The 21,014-nt window shown below is 36.3% G+C and overlaps 1 protein-coding gene across 3 annotated transcripts; it reads left to right on the top strand.

The window, feature by feature from the left end:
• Positions 1-73: 73 nt before the first annotated feature.
• Positions 74-11,918, top strand: LOC108366611 (glycerophosphodiester phosphodiesterase 1). Of its 3 annotated transcripts, XM_017621062.1 has the most exons (7): positions 74-251; positions 377-703; positions 755-1,081; positions 1,200-1,372; positions 10,563-10,764; positions 11,123-11,298; positions 11,634-11,918. In XM_017621062.1, the coding sequence occupies exons 3-7, from the start codon at positions 764-766 to the stop codon at positions 11,785-11,787; spliced, it is 1,023 nt and encodes a 340-aa protein (XP_017476551.1). In that variant the 5' UTR covers positions 74-251; positions 377-703; positions 755-763; the 3' UTR covers positions 11,788-11,918. The 3 variants fall into 3 exon arrangements, with proteins under 3 accessions (XP_017476551.1, XP_017476552.1, XP_017476550.1); XM_017621063.1 differs by lacking the exon at positions 74-251 and having other exon boundaries at positions 258-703; positions 760-1,081; XM_017621061.1 differs by lacking the exon at positions 74-251 and having other exon boundaries at positions 258-703.
• The last annotated feature ends 9,096 nt before the right edge of the window (positions 11,919-21,014 follow it).

Raw genomic sequence — 21,014 nt, 5'->3', positions numbered from 1 at the left:
ATCATGTAAATTGCCTATTATTTTTCAATTTGATGGGGTTTTCTTCAGATTTTGGTTGGTTATTTTTTTAACAAGTGGCAACTGTGATTCGTGCCCGATTCATCAGTCCATTAATATGGATTACGATCCAGAGGAGTAATTAATAATTATGCACCTAAAAAACAAATACACCCTACTAATGGGCGCCAAGCGAAAAAATCATATGTTTATACTTTAGATATCTTTATCGAGCAATTTCTTTTCGTATCCTAGTACGTTCTTATTAGACCCGTTTGCCATGTCTGTTCGCAAGATATTCAGTTCTTATTAGACGATTCAAACTTTGAAAACAACAACACAAAATTTTACTATCTAAATTTTTTTTACTCCCGCGTAGGTAAATGTGGGCGAGGTGTGCGCGGAAAGCCTTCACTGAGCGGAATATCCTAGATAGGAAACATAATAATAGCTTTCATGCTTTATTGACGATATTAAAAGTTGCACAATTTTCGTGAATTTAAGGGGTACGAATGCATACATACATACATATGTAGCTATTAACAACAACAAAAAGCAGAAAAATTAAGATAAAGAGGTGGGAAGAATTGGGTGGTTTGAAGTTGGCAGCGCAACGATCGACCGGGTGTTAGTGGAAGTGGCGAGTTTACTCTGCCCCATTTTAGAAAGAATTTTGGCAGCGTTAGCAAAATTTTGTGTGTAGCAGGTAAGTTAAAAAAAAGTAAATTTTAAAAATGTAAACTAAAAAACTTTACAGCGCAGCTGAATGAGAATTTTAAACGTACTGTGGATTCTGCTGAAAATGCTCTACCAATTGCTTTGGTGTCTGGCGCGCCTACTCTCAGTGCTCTTTAATGTTTTCTGGTTCGCCTGTAATCTCGCTTCAGCGTGTATTCCCTGGTTGACATTAGTATTGCTGGTCGCTTGTGTGGCTTCCAAATTTGCAAAGTTGCGAAGCCCCAATGAAAAACGCTTATTTAGTTTGCTGGGCGGTTGTGCACCGGAAGAACTAACATATTGGCCCATAGCTAATCGTGGTGCTGGCTATGATGCGCCCGAAAACTCTAGAGCTGCAATAAAGAAGGTAATTTCTATAATCAAAATGTGACGTCATATCATAAGAGTCTTGAAAAATCAATACTTGCCGGCTTTTGTCCTTTGTTAAACATGCGTACGGATATTCAAATATGTTTGTGTTTCAGTGTGCTGCACGTGGCTATAGAAATGTGCTGCTGGAAGCCGGGTTAACTGCGGACGGGGAGATAGTGATCGTAAATCGACCTACGCTGGAACGTGGCGGCTTAATGGGTGGAACTGCGCGGTATACGCTGGAGGAATTGCGCAAACTGAATATAACTGAGCTGCATCCATTAGGGTAAAAAAGCTTACATACCGCACACGATCTTCAAAAGTGATACAACTCAAAATTTGGCATTTTTAAAATAATGCACTAAAAATGAGCAAAAGCTGGAGAAAATTTTTGTTATAATTTGTTGAAAAACCTAAGGTAGTTTCCCTTGCCCATATGATTAGCATGTGCTACGAAATAGTTTTTTGCAATTTCTGACTAACGTGTAATTTTGAGTTGTGTCACTTTTGAAGATCTTATGCGATATATTAAATCGTTTATCGTTTAACTAAAACATCAAGCACAAACCTTCAATCAAAGGAACCAGACAAAGATAACAATAATATAAAAATAACCTTATAAAAAAGCACTGGTACCATTCCCCGATATTACAACATAACTCAGACCAAAAAAAAAATTACTCAAGCGAAAAACGGGATGATATGTACATCACATACAGCGGACACTAAACCACATACACAACATTCATTACTTCAATTACAAACACATATGTATTTACTTTCATCAAATATATCCCAGTAGCGAAAATGGTTTACTGGTGACGTCGTCACTAATGAGGATTTAGTGATATCCTCGCACTTGCTGTGAATCCTAAACGACATATAGCTGACAACGACTTTGGTGAAAATGTCATGCAAGTGTACTCCTATCAAATACTTATAACAGGCAATGACTTGCCGCGGTCACTTATAAAAATTCATTGCAGGACATTGTCGCTTGAACGTAGCCCAAAGGCATTGAAGACTTAACATGGCCGTACTAGACACTAAAGTGACTAACGCATGAAACTCGCTATGGGGATACTCATCTCCCACCACAACTACTACAAACAAAAACTCAAATACAGCATCATCAATTGACTACAATAATAACAATGAAACAAACCACTCGACAGAAACTCATAGAGATGTATCCCCCTTAACATGTCTTAGTACAGAGAGTAACTATTATATTCCTACATAAACAAACGACACAGAACACTTAGTTTCCTAATAAGAAACAATCAAAATCTCCACTTAATCTTTGTATGTAATACTAAAGTGGAGTATACAAGGATTTATCAACAACAAACATTATTGGAATGGAACATGGAATTATTGGTTTCCAGACATAAGCCGGACATCATAATGCTACAAGAAACTTACATTATTCAAAAAAACCTACACTTAAATCTCCCACATTACAAAGTTTTTCATCATATCATATGCTAAATCAGGAGTAGCTTTTTACTTTACACTTTAAGTGTATCTAACCACAAAGTTTCCAACAACAATGTACTGGACCATTCCTTAACCATGCAGCGACTGACTGATCTGCATTTAACTAAAATATATAAAACAAGCAAGAAAGTCTAAGTTCGGGCGGAGCCGAACATTAAATACCCGGCACAAGTATCCCTACATGGTAAGCCGGGGTGCATCAATTTTGAGTAAATTAGCGTCCTTAAATTTCGAAATATGAAGTTTCAAGCATTTCTGAAATTTACCGTTATATGAAAATCGGCCGTAATTTTTGTCCGATTTCAATAATTTTCAACGTCTTGCTTTTATGTGGCAAGCACAATAACCATACCGAGTTTGCTACAAATTGGTAGAACGGTTACCGAGATACATATATGTGATCAAAATTCCAAAATTTTATCAGTAACGTATTCTTGGCGTGATTATTGTCTGATTTTAAAAATTTTCGGCCTTTTGGTATGTTGTTCCAAGGCCAACAAACGTGCCAAGTTTGGAAGAAATTAATGCAGCAGTTACCAAGATATACACATGTAACCATAAGTGGGCGTGGCTACGCCCATTTTCCAAAAATTTATAATATTCATGTTTTTCGTCTAAATATTATTGTAAATATCAATTTTGAGTGAATAATCTTCAGAAGTTACTAAAATATCGCAGTTTTCTTATTTCTAAAGATTACTGTTATATGGAAGGTAGGCGTGGTTATTGCCCGATTTTGCCCATTTTCAATACCATCCGTCCTACACCTGACAGAAGTGCACGTACCAAGTTTCGTTAAGATATATAAATTTTTACTCGAGTTATCGTGTGCACAGACGGACGGACGGACAGACAGTCACCGCTTAATGGATATATCTTTTCATTCTGATAATTTATGTATACATTTGTCTATATCTGTCTCGATTCGTTTTGCCTCCTAATCTCCTAAAAATCTTTTGCACCTGAAAGAAAGGACCACACATAGAAACAACAATATCCATCTGTAGAGTTATTCTTCTTCTTTTTCTTTGGCGCTGTAACCGCCTTTTTGGCCGAGTTCAACAAAGCACGCCAGTCGATTCTCTTCTGTGCCAGCTGACGACAACTGGAAATGCCAATTGAAGCCAAGTCATTCTCCACCTGGTCTTTCCATCACAGTGCGGGCCTCCCTCTTCATCTGCTACCACCAGCGGGTTCCGAGTTGAATACTTTCAAAACTGGAGTGTCGGTGTTCGACATGGCCAAGCCAGCGGAGCCGCTATAAAGCTGATGCCACATAAAACGTTTGCTTCGCTTTACGTGACAGATTCGCTTTGACAGCTAAGATGAATTGTATGAAAATGCACAAAGCATGCCACATAGATCATTGAAGCTGCAGCGCGAAGCGAAAAGATGGCCAACTCCCATCTTTTTGCGCGCTTTGACAATCAGCCGGTTTAATATTTATTTTGTTTCGTCCAAATTCGGGTATTCATGCTGAAACATAAAACTCAATTACATTGCTGATAATTTTAAAGCAAAATATCTAAAATCCACAGCAATTTTGACGAGTAAAAAATTGATTTCTTGGCGTTCATTGTGGCATACCTTTTGCGTCTGGCGCTTTGCTGGCAAAGTTATAAATGTCACGCAAAGCTACAAAGTTTTATCTGGCATCAGCTTAATTTAATTCGTTGCCCTATGTACATGTCGCTGTAAAGCTTATACAGCTTATCGTTCCATCGTCTGCGGTACTCGCCGTCGCCAACGCCTAAAAGCCCGTAAATCTTCCGCAAAATCTCTCCCTAGAATGCTCCAAGAGCCNACCTGACAGAAGTGCACGTACCAAGTTTCGTTAAGATATATAAATTTTTACTCGAGTTATCGTGTGCACAGACGGACGGACGGACAGACAGTCACCGCTTAATGGATATATCTTTTCATTCTGATAATTTATGTATACATTTGTCTATATCTGTCTCGATTCGTTTTGCCTCCTAATCTCCTAAAAATCTTTTGCACCTGAAAGAAAGGACCACACATAGAAACAACAATATCCATCTGTAGAGTTATTCTTCTTCTTTTTCTTTGGCGCTGTAACCGCCTTTTTGGCCGAGTTCAACAAAGCACGCCAGTCGATTCTCTTCTGTGCCAGCTGACGACAACTGGAAATGCCAATTGAAGCCAAGTCATTCTCCACCTGGTCTTTCCATCACAGTGCGGGCCTCCCTCTTCATCTGCTACCACCAGCGGGTTCCGAGTTGAATACTTTCAAAACTGGAGTGTCGGTGTTCGACATGGCCAAGCCAGCGGAGCCGCTGTAAAGCTGATGCCACATAAAACGTTTGCTTCGCTTTACGTGACAGATTCGCTTTGACAGCTAAGATGAATTGTATGAAAATGCACAAAGCATGCCACATAGATCATTGAAGCTGCAGCGCGAAGCGAAAAGATGGCCAACTCCCATCTTTTTGCGCGCTTTGACAATCAGCCGGTTTAATATTTATTTTGTTTCGTCCAAATTCGGGTATTCATGCTGAAACATAAAACTCAATTACATTGCTGATAATTTTAAAGCAAAATATCTAAAATCCACAGCAATTTTGACGAGTAAAAAATTGATTTCTTGGCGTTCATTGTGGCATACCTTTTGCGTCTGGCGCTTTGCTGGCAAAGTTATAAATGTCACGCAAAGCTACAAAGTTTTATCTGGCATCAGCTTAATTTAATTCGTTGCCCTATGTACATGTCGCTGTAAAGCTTATACAGCTTATCGTTCCATCGTCTGCGGTACTCGCCGTCGCCAACGCCTAAAAGCCCGTAAATCTTCCGCAAAATCTCTCCCTAGAATGCTCCAAGAGCCGCCTCATTGGATTTTCGATGCTTCTGCGCCATATACCAGCACGGGCATAATGAGTGAGGTTTTCGTTTACTGCTGAATTGTCTACTCAGTCCAAAGTATTTAGCCCNATATCTTTTCATTCTGATAATTTATGTATACATTTGTCTATATCTGTCTCGATTCGTTTTGCCTCCTAATCTCCTAAAAATCTTTTGCACCTGAAAGAAAGGACCACACATAGAAACAACAATATCCATCTGTAGAGTTATTCTTCTTCTTTTTCTTTGGCGCTGTAACCGCCTTTTTGGCCGAGTTCAACAAAGCACGCCAGTCGATTCTCTTCTGTGCCAGCTGACGACAACTGGAAATGCCAATTGAAGCCAAGTCATTCTCCACCTGGTCTTTCCATCACAGTGCGGGCCTCCCTCTTCATCTGCTACCACCAGCGGGTTCCGAGTTGAATACTTTCAAAACTGGAGTGTCGGTGTTCGACATGGCCAAGCCAGCGGAGCCGCTGTAAAGCTGATGCCACATAAAACGTTTGCTTCGCTTTACGTGACAGATTCGCTTTGACAGCTAAGATGAATTGTATGAAAATGCACAAAGCATGCCACATAGATCATTGAAGCTGCAGCGCGAAGCGAAAAGATGGCCAACTCCCATCTTTTTGCGCGCTTTGACAATCAGCCGGTTTAATATTTATTTTGTTTCGTCCAAATTCGGGTATTCATGCTGAAACATAAAACTCAATTACATTGCTGATAATTTTAAAGCAAAATATCTAAAATCCACAGCAATTTTGACGAGTAAAAAATTGATTTCTTGGCGTTCATTGTGGCATACCTTTTGCGTCTGGCGCTTTGCTGGCAAAGTTATAAATGTCACGCAAAGCTACAAAGTTTTATCTGGCATCAGCTTAAGTTAATTCGTTGCCCTATGTACATGTCGCTGTAAAGCTTATACAGCTTATCGTTCCATCGTCTGCGGTACTCGCCGTCGCCAACGCCTAAAAGCCCGTAAATCTTCCGCAAAATCTCTCCCTAGAATGCTCCAAGAGCCGCCTCATTGGATTTTCGATGCTTCTGCGCCATATACCAGCACGGGCATAATGAGTGAGGTTTTCGTTTACTGCTGAATTGTCTACTCAGTCCAAAGTATTTAGCCCAAAATTATAACCAAAGTAGCTTTTGTTGGCAGGAGTAGTTCTGCGTTGGATTTTCATGCTGACATTATTATCGGTGTTAATTCTGGTTCCCAAGTAATCGAAATTCTCCACTTTCTCGAAATTATAACTGTCAACAGTGACGTGGGTGCCAAGGCGTTAATGTGCTGACTGTTTCTTTGATGACAGGAGATATTTCGTCTTGTCCTCGTTTAGCACCAGACCCATTCCCTTTGCTTCCTTATCCAACTTGGAAAAGGCAGAACAGGCTTCGCGGTTTTTGTTACCGATTATGTCGATGTCATCGGCATAAGCCACCAATTGCACCCTCTTGTAGTAAATTGTTCCTGGGCGGTTCAGTTCTGCAGCTCATATTATCTTCTCTAACATCAGATTAAAGAAGTCACATGAAAGGGAGTCGCCCTGCCTGAAACCCCGTTTGGTGGCGAACGGCTCGGAAGTTTTTCCCAATTCTGACGGAGCTGTTGGTATTGCTCAACGTTATTTTACACAGCCGTGTCAGGATGCCAAATTAAGACATAGCGGCGTATAGGCAACTCCTTTTAGTGCTGCAGAAAGCGGCTTTAAAGTCGACAAATAGGCGATGAGGTTCGATTCTTTTTTCGCGAGTCTTTTCCAAGATTTGGCGTATTGTGAATACCTGGTCTATGGTGGATTTGCCAGTCCTCATTGACGTTGGGCTTCAGTCTTTCACGCAATACGCTTGATAAGACCTTGTAACCTATGCTTAGAAGGCTGATCCCGCGGTAGTTGGCGCGAATGGCGGGGTCACCTTTCTTGTGGATTGGGCAGAGTACACTTAAATTCCAGTCGTCGGGCATGCATTCATCTGACCATATTCTGCATAAGAGTTGATGCATGCACCTTATCAACTTACCCCACCATACTTGAACAGCTCAGCTGGCAGGCTGTCAGCTCCAGCAGCATTGTTGTTTTTCAGACGCGTTATTGCTATTCGTGCCTCGTCATAGTCAGGCGGAGGAACATCGACTAGGTTATCATTGACTGAGGGCTCGGGTTCTTCTCCACAACTTTCCGTGCTGCTACCATTCAGAAGGGTGGAAAAGTGGTCCCTCCGTAATTTATGTACGTTCTGAACAATTGTAACTAGGTCGCCATTGTTGTTCTTACAGGAGTACGCCCTGGTCTTGAAACCTTCCGTAAGTCGCCTAACTCTCTGGTAAAATTTTCGGGCATTCTTCCCGGCATCTCTCTTCTTATTGCGGCAAATGCGTTTCGCTTCCCTCTTCAGATCCCTATAGTGGTCCCACATAGTACGCGTTGCGTCCGATCGCAGCTTGGCCCTGTATGCGGCATCTTTTTTCTCGGCAGCTTCCTGACACTCCTCATCGTACCAGTTGTTCTTTCGGGCTCGTTGAAATCCGACTACTTCTTCGACGGCGGTACTTAATGAGCAGGTGTGAGAGTCGAGTAGCGAATCCATTGGCTGTCTGTTGTAACTGCAACTTTTCGACGTTAAGCTTTCCTTGCATATTTGGGTGATCAGTACTCGGCGACGGAGTCTCTCTCCCACCACAAATCCAATAACGAATTCGCGCTCCTTTACATGGCAGCTGTAGTATACGTCGCCAGGCCCCACACATTGCTTGCCTTGCGCCATCCAACGCATTTCTTGGATGGCGGTGATGTCGCCTTTTGTTCTTACGAGGACATCAACAGCCGGGCAGAGGCACAATGCATGCCTTCAAATGGTCGTCATCATAAGGGGGTCTCATTCGAGGCTTTACTTCGCTTCTCCGCTGGAAGGGGTTTTTAAGTGACTGTCCCAAACCCAGCGCACAACCCATTGCTACGACGGGGTGGTTTCGCAACCAAATACAGGTTTACATAGCGATCCGCTTGGTCCAAGACAGACACCCGCTTGCAGCCGCACCTACTGGTGAACAGACACTGCAGGCTTCGCTGAGCCTTTAAACCGAATAAGTCGGAGTGGCCCCACCGAAGCTCTTGTTGTTGTTGTAGCAGCATACAAATTCCCCAAAGACTTTTTGGGGAGTGTTGCTGGAGTAACAGTCCTTGGCCAGATATAAATCTGGGTCGTTCCGGTTACGTAGACCCGACTGACGTGGGAACGCCACCGAAGCTCTCTTTCTTTCTGCCGTGACCCAAGGCTCTACTCGGATTGGTTACCACATCTCGCACATGGGTTGCTCACATTGCCCAGAGTGCGCAAACATGGCCGCAAGAGTCGGGATTGAGTACAGCTGTGCAACTGTTACTGCATACCCAGCACAACGACTATACCCCATCGAACTATTACGGAGGGCATAATTCAACATGGGCTGACTATATACGGGTAGACTTCCGAAAAAAAACAAAAGCAAAATCAACGCTGCCTTGAACAGATGCTTCTGGACAGCGTCAGGACTACTCCCTGGTACACCCCTGGAGGCCCTCAGGATAGAAGCGCGTTATCACGAGTTTGACTGGATATTGCAACGTAGGTCTGTCAACCTTGCCGCAAAAGCTCTAACGTTGAAAAATCACTCTCTGCACGAAATATTTTGAAGTTTAATTAGCAACACAAATACTTAAAGAGAAATCAGGACTAGTGCTGTAGAAAACATTATAAGGCTCCTAACAGAAAATAAAGCACCAATACCAGTTAAACCAAAAGGCAGCAGCAATGTATTAGAAAGTCTATTGAAATTTAAAAAGAGCAATACTACCGGAGCAATGTACAAGCAATAAATAGTGAACTATTTCTGTCCGCAACTAACTATATTTACAGATGGTTCTCAGTAAAGGGGTATAACTACATACGCTGTAGTTCAACAAACGGCAACGAACTCGTTCAAAACCTTCATTCAAGCGCTGTTACCGCCGCACTCTGTATTGTGCGCAATATAGCAAGCTATCAAACACGCAGCATCAACAAATATCAAAGCTTTAATATGTTCCGGTAGCTTAAGCGTTGCTAAACATCTTCAATCTACCAGAAACAGCAATTTAATTCAGCATGTACTTAAAGACCAAGGCCCTATAACAAAACTATTGTGGCTGCCAGGACATGTCGGAATAAAAGCAAACGACATGGCTGACAGCAAAGCCGCTGAGGCTTTGTCGCTTCCATTAACAACAAAAGTTCCCTGCCTAAGTTCTATTATAACCAACTTTTGCTCCAACATGAAAGAAGACAACCAAAAGAAATGGAAGGAGTCAAAATAATTTCTGCGAATGCACAATGAACTCTCGAAACGTCCCAACTATTGTAAAAACTTAACTCGGGAAGAATGCATAAAAGCGCAGTACCAAATTTACTGTTGATAGAGAGAGAGAAACAACAGCAACGTCAGCGCGCCATTCGGTGGTGAGTTTTCGTTACCACGCGAATCCCATAAGGTAGATCGTGTCTGCGTCAACCTATGTCTACGCTACGTCGTTGACTGTTTGAGCTTTTAAAATTGCTAGAATGAGGGCAAATGCCACTATCTTCGATGCCGCACACTATTACAACGTAAACAACACGAAGAAGTGTTCTAACTGGCGCACCACATTAACGGTGCAACATATCGCACACCGTCTTCAAAAGAGTCACAACTCAAAATTTGGCATTTTTGAAATTATGCGCTAAAAATGTACAGAGCTTTTATTCACCTTTCAGCAAAAACTGGAGCAAATTTCTTCTATGATTTGTTAAAAAAAAAACCTAAGGTAATGTGGCCATTTCCCATATGATTAGCATGTGCTACGAAATAGTTGTTCGCATTTTCTGACGAACGTATTATTTTGAGTTTTGACTCTTTTGAAGACGGTGTACGATATACTACTACTAAATACTACATATCAAAATAATATTAATTGCAAACAGGGAACAAGATGGTTTTTGAAACCAGGTGCCCTATATTTTAAATAGCTTATAAATTAATTTACAAGTTTTAGAAACATAAATAAATAAAAAATAAATAATCGTTTAACTACACATACATATGTATTTTTCCTTCCCTTCAGCTCACAGTTTGAGGCTGAACAAATACTCACGCTTGCACAGTTAATGCAATTCTTGGAGGAGCAACAAAGGATAACCGTCTTCTTGCACATTCTGGATAATAACGTACGAATGCTAGAAAGGTTGAAAGCTGCAATAGAGGCCAATGCACAATTTACCTCTCGTATGATACTCATCAGTCGCTCCCCCTACGCTATTTATCAGGTATTTTGATTTTGATGTACATGGTTATCTCTTGCTATCGAGGGTTTATATTCAATATGACCTAAATGCAGTGTTTACAAAATTAAGATTCCTATATAAGAATCGACCTTTGACTTAACTGTCATCGATAAGGCTAATGTTGACCTTATATATCGCTTGTTAGAAAAATTTAGTATTGAATTTCAAAATTAAAATTGCAACCAGTGATGACAGTTAAGCCTCCGATGGGTTCTAACCATGGATTCTAACATCAGAAAGTAGTTTTTGTATAAACTGCAGATAGGTCGTATTGAATATAAGCCCTTGATTTTATGTTTTATTTAAACGTAAAGCTAATACTTTAAAAACCATTTTTCAGTTACGTAAATTGTATCCAGAGTTGATTTGCGGCCTTTGGACTGAGAAATCACTGTCCTTGGCCATACTTAAGGCCTCAACACTGATCACATCGATTTATGGCGCATTGTTTCGCAATATTATAGCACCAGTTATTGGTATTAGTGTTGTTTTTGTAAACAAAGAGGAATTCAATCTGTAAGCATAGCAATTAATCAGGATTTACCCCCTATTATGAATTCGTACGATGCACGATAAACGCTTGCATTCTGTTGTCCCCTATTACGAATCGATGTTTGTTGCAGCAAATCCGATAGTTAGCGTAACTGATTTGTGTTGGTTACCGATAAGAAGTGAACAAAAACCACAGACATTCAAATTAATACATCTGTTGAGCATATGAAAAGAATAAACGAAAACTAATTTCATACGATAGGCTGGCAAGCGTTTATCGTCTATCACATGGAAACTCATAATAGAGGGTTTAATTAGTTTTTATATATGTTTATTTTTAATTCTTTAACTATTTCCAGCCATATCGCTGAACTTTGGCGTAATGTTGGCGTACGGCCACTGGTATACAATGTAAACTCACCCAACGAAAAACGCTACTTTCAGAAAACAATGAAAACGCAATATTTAACTGATTCATTACGCTCCGAACCACATCTTCTTATGAAGGCTTAGTTAAGAAATAATTGGCTTTGCATGTACATTGTACGTCTATGTTTGTGTACTTCATCTATTTTTTGCAACCAAATGTTTTCTGGATACAAACTACACACCGTCCCTACATTTATATATTACACTAATGCAGCTATACATATTTTTTTTTTTTAATTTCTTTGCTGCTGGCACAAATTCTACATGAAACTCAAATTTATTTTACCATTGTGCATTTAAATTGACGTATAGGTTTTACCACGAAATATATTTCTTTTTTAGTGTTTTGTATGTAAGGCTTAGAAAGTGCTTTTAGTAGTATAGATTAACTCAATATTATTACCTCTACGGTGATTTTTATGCTCTACGCAAGTCTGAATAATGTAACATAAACTCATCATTTAAGAAGCTGTTCCCATGTATAGCGTACAAAATACTTTTAAATCGAACGACAAAATAATGAAATCTTTTACGTAACACATTTCGACGGATTTTCGACAAAATAATTTAATTGAATTCATTACTTTTTGATCTTTGTCAACTCCTGTTCAAATACATGAAAAATTTGAGTCGAGTGGTAATTTTCATTTCAAGAAAAAAATGAACAGTGAACGATAATGCGGCCATCAATGGGTGGATTTAACTTTGTTAATGCAGACATATTTCTCTAACACCCAGCGAGACTGAAACTTGACAAGGTGACATAAGTGGTGTTGTCAATAATCTACAGTTGCGCACATTTAAATAAATTATAATGATATTATTGAAAATGGAAATATACAGTCATGAGAAAAATAATAGGGCGACGACATTTTGACCGGTTTCGGCTATTCCTCTTTTCTTTGTTTAATGTTCATTATTATTTTTAAATAAAAAAGGAGCTCGTTTTCTAACTAAAACAATATGAGTCTAAATTTAAATCTAGTAGAAAAAAAATTTACAACGTAAAACTTTTTATTGCGAATTTTTAAAAAAATTCTAAGTGTGCAGTTTTATAGCCCATTAAATTCTAGCCAGTTTTAAGTGGCTAAGAATTCGCGTTGGTTTTTGAAAATTTTTTTGCCGATGGTGTCATTATTTTTTCCATCCAAAAAAATTTCTAGAACACACTTTGTATGGAAAAAAATGCGTGACACCGTTAAAAAAAATATTAAAAATCAGCTCGAATTCTTAGTCACGTGAAACTTACATTTACAAATTTAAGCTATGGCCTATAAAACTGCATACCTAGAATATTTATAAAAATATTGTTGAATTTTTCTACAACGTTCGAAATGTAGACTCGCATACATAACCCTATGGTTTTTGTTAGATGAGCTGCATAAAAAAAAAATAATAATAAACATTAAACAAACAAAAGAAAAATAGTCAAAACTGGTCAAATTATTACTATTATTTATTTTTTATTGTATTGTTTTTCTAAGTTATTGAAAAAACGACTTTTCAGAAGGGAAAACTTATGGTAATTTTGAGGTTTTAATACATATTAGGCCTTATGAATAATAAGCAATTGCTTTTTCTTAAAATTTCAGACCTTTTACTTAAATTTCTTTGAACAGGTGAAAGGTCTGAAATTTTAAGAAAAAGCAATTGCTTATTTTATATTCATAGGCCCATTGTCATCATCAGTGCAAAAGGGCATATTTTTCAGGAATGCTGTTTTAGAAATCCAATTGGCTCGCAAGCACAAAAATTCAAGGCAGTACACGAGATTTATTAGGATATTTAGAATAGCTCTGTAAGCATTTTCTATGTAAATATGTCTGCACTATGTAAATTTAAACAGTTTTTCACTTCTGTAAAATTTCGAAATTTGCCGAATAGGGCCTTTTGTTTTTATGGTGACGTCATATGCTTATGTAAGTATCAACCGAATATCAAATAAGAAATGCTTTACGTTGTTCTAAATAGGACACGCTTTACAGAATAGGACATTCTTTAAAGAATTTTCGCTTTTAAATTGTATTATTATTTTTATTTGTATATTTACTTTTGTTAAATACTTTAGTTTAGCCTACACATGTATTCATGTACACTGGTGGCAGCAATAATAGACTCGCCTTATTTTGACAAATTTTTGCTATAATTCTTTGGTTTATTTAATATTTAATATTTTTTTAAAATAAAAGTCTAGCTAGTTATACAACAAACACCATATATATCAACATTTCAAACTTTGTACAAAAATTATGAAAATTCAGTAAATTTTCACCTAAAATTTAAAACTTATAGCTACAAAATACCATTGATTTTTTTTTCTTAAAAAATATGATCAAAATAAGGTGAGTTTACTATTTCTGCCACCAGTATATGTATTTATTTTAATAAGTAAATTATCGACATGTATATTTTCTATTGTATAACTGCGTTTTTTGCGCTTTTTTGCTAACCAACAAACAACTTGTGGCTTATGCTGTTCCACAACAACAATTCGATAAGAAAGCAATAACGAAAACACAAAAAAGCTTAAGATGCATGCCGGCATTTGATTTGTTCATTTATAAAATATAAACGTTATATGTACGTACATATGTACGTATCACAGCAATTAATTAAATATCTATGCATGTATGTATATGTCAAGAAGCTATTAAGTAAATAAAATTTGATTGACCTGTATCGAAACATAGAATTGAATTGTTATCATATTTCATCATATTCTCATCTTAGCCCAGTAAAATTAGACTTTTTCTCAAAAAAAAATTTGTTACAGCGATTTTTTGCTGCAGTTTTCTTCCGTTTGACACGTGGATCCACAGTCTTTCCCCTAAATTTCATAAGGAAACACTCCGCCATTTTTGATTTTAGGGTTTTTTCTTTTGCAATTTGTAAGCTTATTTTGCATTTTTCTTAAAAAATGGTTCAATACAAACTTCGAATGAAATTTAATTTTCCACATTTCTTATATAAAAGGTTAAAAAAAAACACTTTTATTGTAAATAATTAGCAAAAACTGTGGACAAATTTTACATTGTCACGGTTTTCGCCATTTTTCAACAATTTCTGTTGAAAAAACGTAGCATATTTTAGCAACAAAGTTGTAGAGAATTTTATTCTACAAATTTTGTATGAGCATTTTTTTGGTACGACACACAGTGGTTCAGAGCTCACATTTAAATCGTGACCGATTTTTCCCAAATGACAAACATATTAATCTGCTTTAGAAGGGGCACATTTGAAACTAAAACTCATTTCGATACCTCTTCCGGTACCGGAATTATAGCCTAACGTATGGTCACAAGAAATGGATAAGATACACTATCCGTTAAATTAAAAAAAGATGACAATATGGGTGTCCAGTGAAAGGTTATCGGAAATATTTTAGCATAGACATATTTTCGGGTTGCCGACCCGTCGAAATTTTAAAGTTATTTTACAATATTCGTTTTCATAAGTTTTCCGAGAGAATACATTCTCTAGAGAAATTTTTATTAAACATAAATAAAGTTGCAAGTATTAGGCACATTTTTACGATTTTTCAATACTCACATAAGGATTCTAAAGTTGTTTCTTTCTCATAATATTTTTGTTCCGATGCAACTCTATTTTGTTTCCAGAAAAAAAACAAGCTTCAAATTTATAAAAAGAAACGTAGAAGCTACCAAATTATACGAGTTTTGACATAAGGCACCAGAAAGTTTTAAACATTTTATAACCTATTTTAATTACAGTTTAATATAAAAATAAGAATTCACAAAAATTATTACATTTTTACGGATCAAAGGCTTTAAAAACAGCCACCTAAGATTCTGTTCGGCTGCTGAGGGAGTGGCTCAAAAAGAACACTAAAAGGCCTTTATATTAATAAGGATACATAGAAGTAAATATAGTTCAGAGCAATTAGTATCGAACTTTTGAACTATTTTTTAATATGATGGAATCTGAAATACTTTACTCAATTAGTTTTAGACAAACAATTTACGTTAAGAATAAACTGCAGTCAAGACCGGTACTAGTCTGTGCGAAGTATAAGTTTCATTAAGTAATTCGGTCTGTGGCGCTTTAAGCGGATTCATCGCATCAAGCTCAAATTTTTTTAATTTTACCGCATTTTCCTTGTAAACTTATTTCAGATATTATCAGATCTGATCATAGCAAAAATATGGTTTGAAATATGAAAATATATTTAATTGACTTATTTTGTCCATTTTAAATTTATAACTTCCTTTTGATAAACAAGTTTAAACAAATATGTACGTATAAGTACGTTAAAGCTGTAAAAAAATCGTTTATTTGATATCCATATTGGAACAATTACTTTTAGGTAGTTATAAAAAGGTGGCAACCTTTTCCGGACAAAACCTTTTCATTTAGTTGAAAAATACCATATTTTGCAATTGCAAACTTTCGTACAAGTCGTAGAGCGGTCGAAGTTACATATAACATAATTCATTGTATTCACAATCCGGCGCATATGGTATTGCATGTGCATATTTCGGTACATTTGCAAATTTTATTAGGGGAGCTCACGTTGAGTAGCATTTTAGGTGTAAAGTTGCTACGTAGCAATCTACCACATGTTTTGTTGCTCTTCCAACAACAAAATGCGTGCTAGATTGCCACGTAACAACTTTACACCTAAAATGCTACGGAAAGTGAGTACCGCTATTGTTGTAAACGTGCACAATACAACAATAAAATTAAAAATCACTGGGATATGCATGGGCAAGACCATATGCACCGGAGTGTAATTAACCTTAATAATATACAAAAGCCAATAAAAATGTATAGTACAGATGCATAAAAATTTGGCCCACTAACTTCTGATAAACAGATACATGATAAAAAAAAGAAGGTAGTTTCAAAAAACAAGTTTCCTAAATTATTTCGCATATTCATACCAATGTAATAATATTTCAAATCAAAAACCATTATCCGTGCTTGGTATTTTATTTACTTNGATAGTACAGATGCATAAAAATTTGGCCCACTAACTTCTGATAAACAGATACATGATAAAAAAGAAGGTAGTTTCAATAAACAAGTTTCATAAATTCTTTCGCATATTCATACCAATGTAATATTTCAAATCAAAAACCATTATCCGTGCTTGGTATTTTATTTACTTACGTAGCTCGCACTATCTTTATTTAAACTATATAAAATATAATCTATTTAAGAAGACGTCATCGTAATTGTTATTTTTATTTTATAATAAAAAACATGCGAGCATTATCTTTTTATTTTGAATGCAATCTTGCGAAAACCTTTTTATATTTTGGTTCAAATTTAATTTTAAATTTCTCATCAGATTTTGAAAAAAAACTAGGCTTTATGATTAGCGTATCACCATTAACTTGCACATATTTTTAATGTAAAATGCAAAACCGCGTATGTGAGGTTGCATAAATTATTTTCTAGAGAGTAAAAACACTCATATTTAAAAATGGTTCTCTTTTTTACAAAGAAATCGTATTTCAGGACGAATGGATAAGGCTTGACCCAAGAGCTTGTGTGAGCAAGTCGAATTTTTGGCAAAAAATGTCAGTTACGCGGTTTTGCACAAAGATACGCGGTTTTGTATTTTAAACGACGATATGTATGACACTTTCTTCATGCGTTCTGAAACCTAGTCGTCAAATTATGTAGCCGGCATAATTTTCAAGTCCATAAAATAAAATCTTCTACCTAAAAAAAAAAAATATTTCTTCAAGTGATCAGGTAGCATGAATTTGATGAAATGTCATAATTTTATTAAAAGACGAATGCTTAACAAAAACTACGAATGTCATTAAAAGAAACTACCTTCTTTTTTGTATCAGTACCAGGTTGATCGAGCTTTGCCCGGAGTGCATATATCGACTGCTGAGTGGAAGATCGACCTATCTGAGCAGCCAGTTCGAAAACGCCCTATCTCAAAAATCTTGTCAAGAACGCCCTATTTCAGAATTCGTTTCAAAAACGCCCTATCTCAGCTACCGATTCCAAAACGCCCTATATCAGCATATTTTCAACACATTTTGAAATGAGATAGGGCGTTTTTGAACCGAATTTTGAGATAGGGAATTTTTCAATTAAATTCTGAAATAAGGCGTTCTTGAAAAGTTTTTTGAGATAGAGCGTTTTCGAACTGGCTGCCGAGATAGGTCGATCTTCCACTCAGCCATCGATATGTACTTTTTAAAGTTTTCAAGATTTGGATAGCTTTCAAAAAAAATTTTGGAAATAAACAAAAAATAGGTTTTCGATATCTATGAAGTAAATTCCTCTCTACTCTAAAATTTAGGTGGAAACCCTATTCCGAAATACGCTGGAATGAAAGGTACATATCTTGAGCATATGTGTACTGTGTATACATAAAAAAATGTCGATTGAAATTAACAAAATAAAAATTTGTATTACATAGAACCCTGGCAATCCTGATGGAAAATATTTTCTGACCAAAGTTCTCAACAATACCTTCCATTTGATACCCATATTGCGATATTTTAGATAAATTGTGTATAATCGGAAATAAGTGGCAACCTTACACTATTATCCTAAGAGATAACATTTTATATATAGAGAAAGCATTGTTTAAGAACCTTCTTTTGGTACCCATGAATAGTAATATTTTAACTTTTTTTTTGTAAACAAAAAATTAAATAAATATGCGATTCAAAATAGGTGGCAACCTTAAAAAATCTTTTTGGATTAGGGATCTTTAAAATACCTTCCATTTGATACCCATATTATGATGTTTTAACTAAATTTTAATTTCGAATAGGTGGCAAGCTCGTACGAGTCTTCTCAGAGATAATGTCTATTCAGATAACCTTAGAATCCAAAACATTATCTGTGTACAAAATTTCATCAAAATCGTTAGAGCCGTTTCCGAGCACCTTATGGATATATATATATATATACAAGAATTGCTCGTTTAATGTAATAAGATGAAACATACCTCCAAGTCAAAATTACACATACCTAGCAGGGCTCCATAGAGAATCTGACACAAATTGATTGCCAATTAATTAATTGGCAATTAATAATTAGAATTTTTGTATGATAAATTGGGTAACACATAAGGTTCTTAATTGCCAATTAGGTGCCTGTTTGAACATAGTCTAAGTAGGGTATTGACAATACATATGTATATGCATCTGTGCTAAGTTTCAGTTCCCCAGCATAATTGGTTTTAGAGATATAGTGGTTTTCGCATTTTAGTCTATTATAGCATTAACACATTAAGTTAAACTTTTGGCAAATAAATTTAATCTTTTGGCAAATAAAATTAAACTCTACTACAGTACTAAACAGTGTTTGAAAAAGAAAAAAAGTACACTAAAAACTCCTGTTGCTGTGCTGGGAAAGCATTTCTTTTTAACTTTTGACGCTTAGCTTTACTGCGTCAATGTCAAGTGTTAACCTCCAGGATAACTGAAAAGTGTTTTTTGGTTTTTCTGTTCTGTTGATTTGACTGCTCACTTTTAAACAGTTCTGTCACAGCATGGTCTCAAATATTCGTCAAACTTTCTGGCGCATTTTAAAATGCTACAAATCTTGAACTCCCTTTATATATTTTCAAACGCAGGTACAAAAAAATGATTTATGTGCATTCGCATGGTGCATTCGCACATATGTACATTAGGGTGCTCATCGAAAATGTGGTTTTTGTAAATTTCAAGACCCAACCCCCTAATTTTATTCGTTTTTATGAGAATTATTATTGCCTATTTTTATAGATATTTTAACGGTCATTAAGAGGTCGCGACCTGTCGATTTAGGTTAAAAAAATACGGCTGTAGATTTATGAGTTTTTGGATGACTATTTTTGACTCGATTTCAAAGATCGAATGTCATCTGTCTAAAATTAAATCTATTTTCAAATGAACTGATACCCCATTAATTTCAATCGCATTAAAATTGTCGAATTTAGAAGCGTTTTCTTAAATACGGCCTTGAATTTATATTAATTATGTACTGGACTTTCAGATTTTTTGACCAGTGTGGCTAAGGAATTCATCAATATTTATTCAAAATTTATAAACATATACAATCGTTCTTTAGCAAAGAAGTGGATTTTCAGGAATTTTTACGAAACTGGTGATGGCTCCGCCCACTTATATCATATATGCGTATCTCAAAAGCTACTTGATCGATCTCAACCAAATGTGGTATTGCGATTAAGCTTCTTAAGCGCCACATTGAAAATTTTTGAAATCGGACAAAAACTACGAGTTCCACCAACGTAACGGTAGTTCAAAAAACACAAAGCTAGCTATATATTAGGGGAATTAGATTTTTTCAGATTATGACATACGTGAACGTACTCTTTATCCCATTCGGCTTATACGACTGACGTATCACGTAATTTTCATTCGTATGGTTTTCGATCCGTGAACGGGTGTTACGATTAGAGCCCTGGTCTTTCCATCGCAGTCGCAGGGCCTCCCTCTTCCTCTGCTGCCACCGTTATCTTATCTTAATTCATAAAGGCCCTAATCACAGGAGAAGCAAAAAAAAAACATTTTAAAAAGGAGTATCAAAAACAGGTACACTGCCGGCAAAAAGTATTGGCACAGCGAATTTCGCACAAAATATGCGCCAATTTCTATCCTAATATTTTTTCGCCAATTTTTTTTTTTAAATATGGCTCATTCTAAAACAACGAACACAAAAATATAATTTCTAAACTTTGTGTAAAATTCGCGAAAATTCAATGAATTTTCATTCAAATTTTCAACTTTTTTATTCGATTTTCTCGAACTTTCTTGAGTAGGCAATTTTGTTGCCAATTAAATTCTAGTATAAAAAATATATTTTTTTTTTGTTGAACGTGTTTTGCATTTTCGCCATTTAAAGTATTTTCTAAAATTTTTTTTGTATGGAAGACTGAGTGAAAAAAAATTTCCAAAAATCAATGGTTATTCGTAGCTACTTGGAACTTCTACTTCATTACAATAAAATTGATTGGGCTACAAATCTGCATACCCTAAAAAATTCTAACAAATCAGATTAAACACTTTAAAATTTGTATGAAGTTTTGAAATGAGTTTTGCACAAAGTTTAGAAATTATATTTTTATGTTTTTTGTTGTGGATTGAACCATATTTTTATAAAAAATTATCGGAAAAATATTGCAGTAAGAACTGTTGCATATATTGTAAAAAAGCAGCTGTGCCAATACTTTTTGCCGGCAGTGTAGGACTTTTTAAAAAGTGGCATGTAACTCCGGTGTGTTTGGTACTAACACTTTACAATTTTTATTTAAGGTGTACTCGAATACCTCCTACCAAAATCTGTGAAAAACGCAGTTTCAAAAAAGTGTT

This window comes from Rhagoletis zephyria, unplaced genomic scaffold, assembly GCF_001687245.7.
Source record: "Rhagoletis zephyria isolate East Lansing unplaced genomic scaffold, Rhagoletis_zephyria_1.1 Rzeph_scaffold_02342, whole genome shotgun sequence".
Classification (NCBI taxonomy): domain Eukaryota; kingdom Metazoa; phylum Arthropoda; class Insecta; order Diptera; family Tephritidae; genus Rhagoletis; species Rhagoletis zephyria.
Note: the sequence above shows the minus strand (reverse complement) of the source record. Positions and strands in the feature narration are given on the sequence as shown.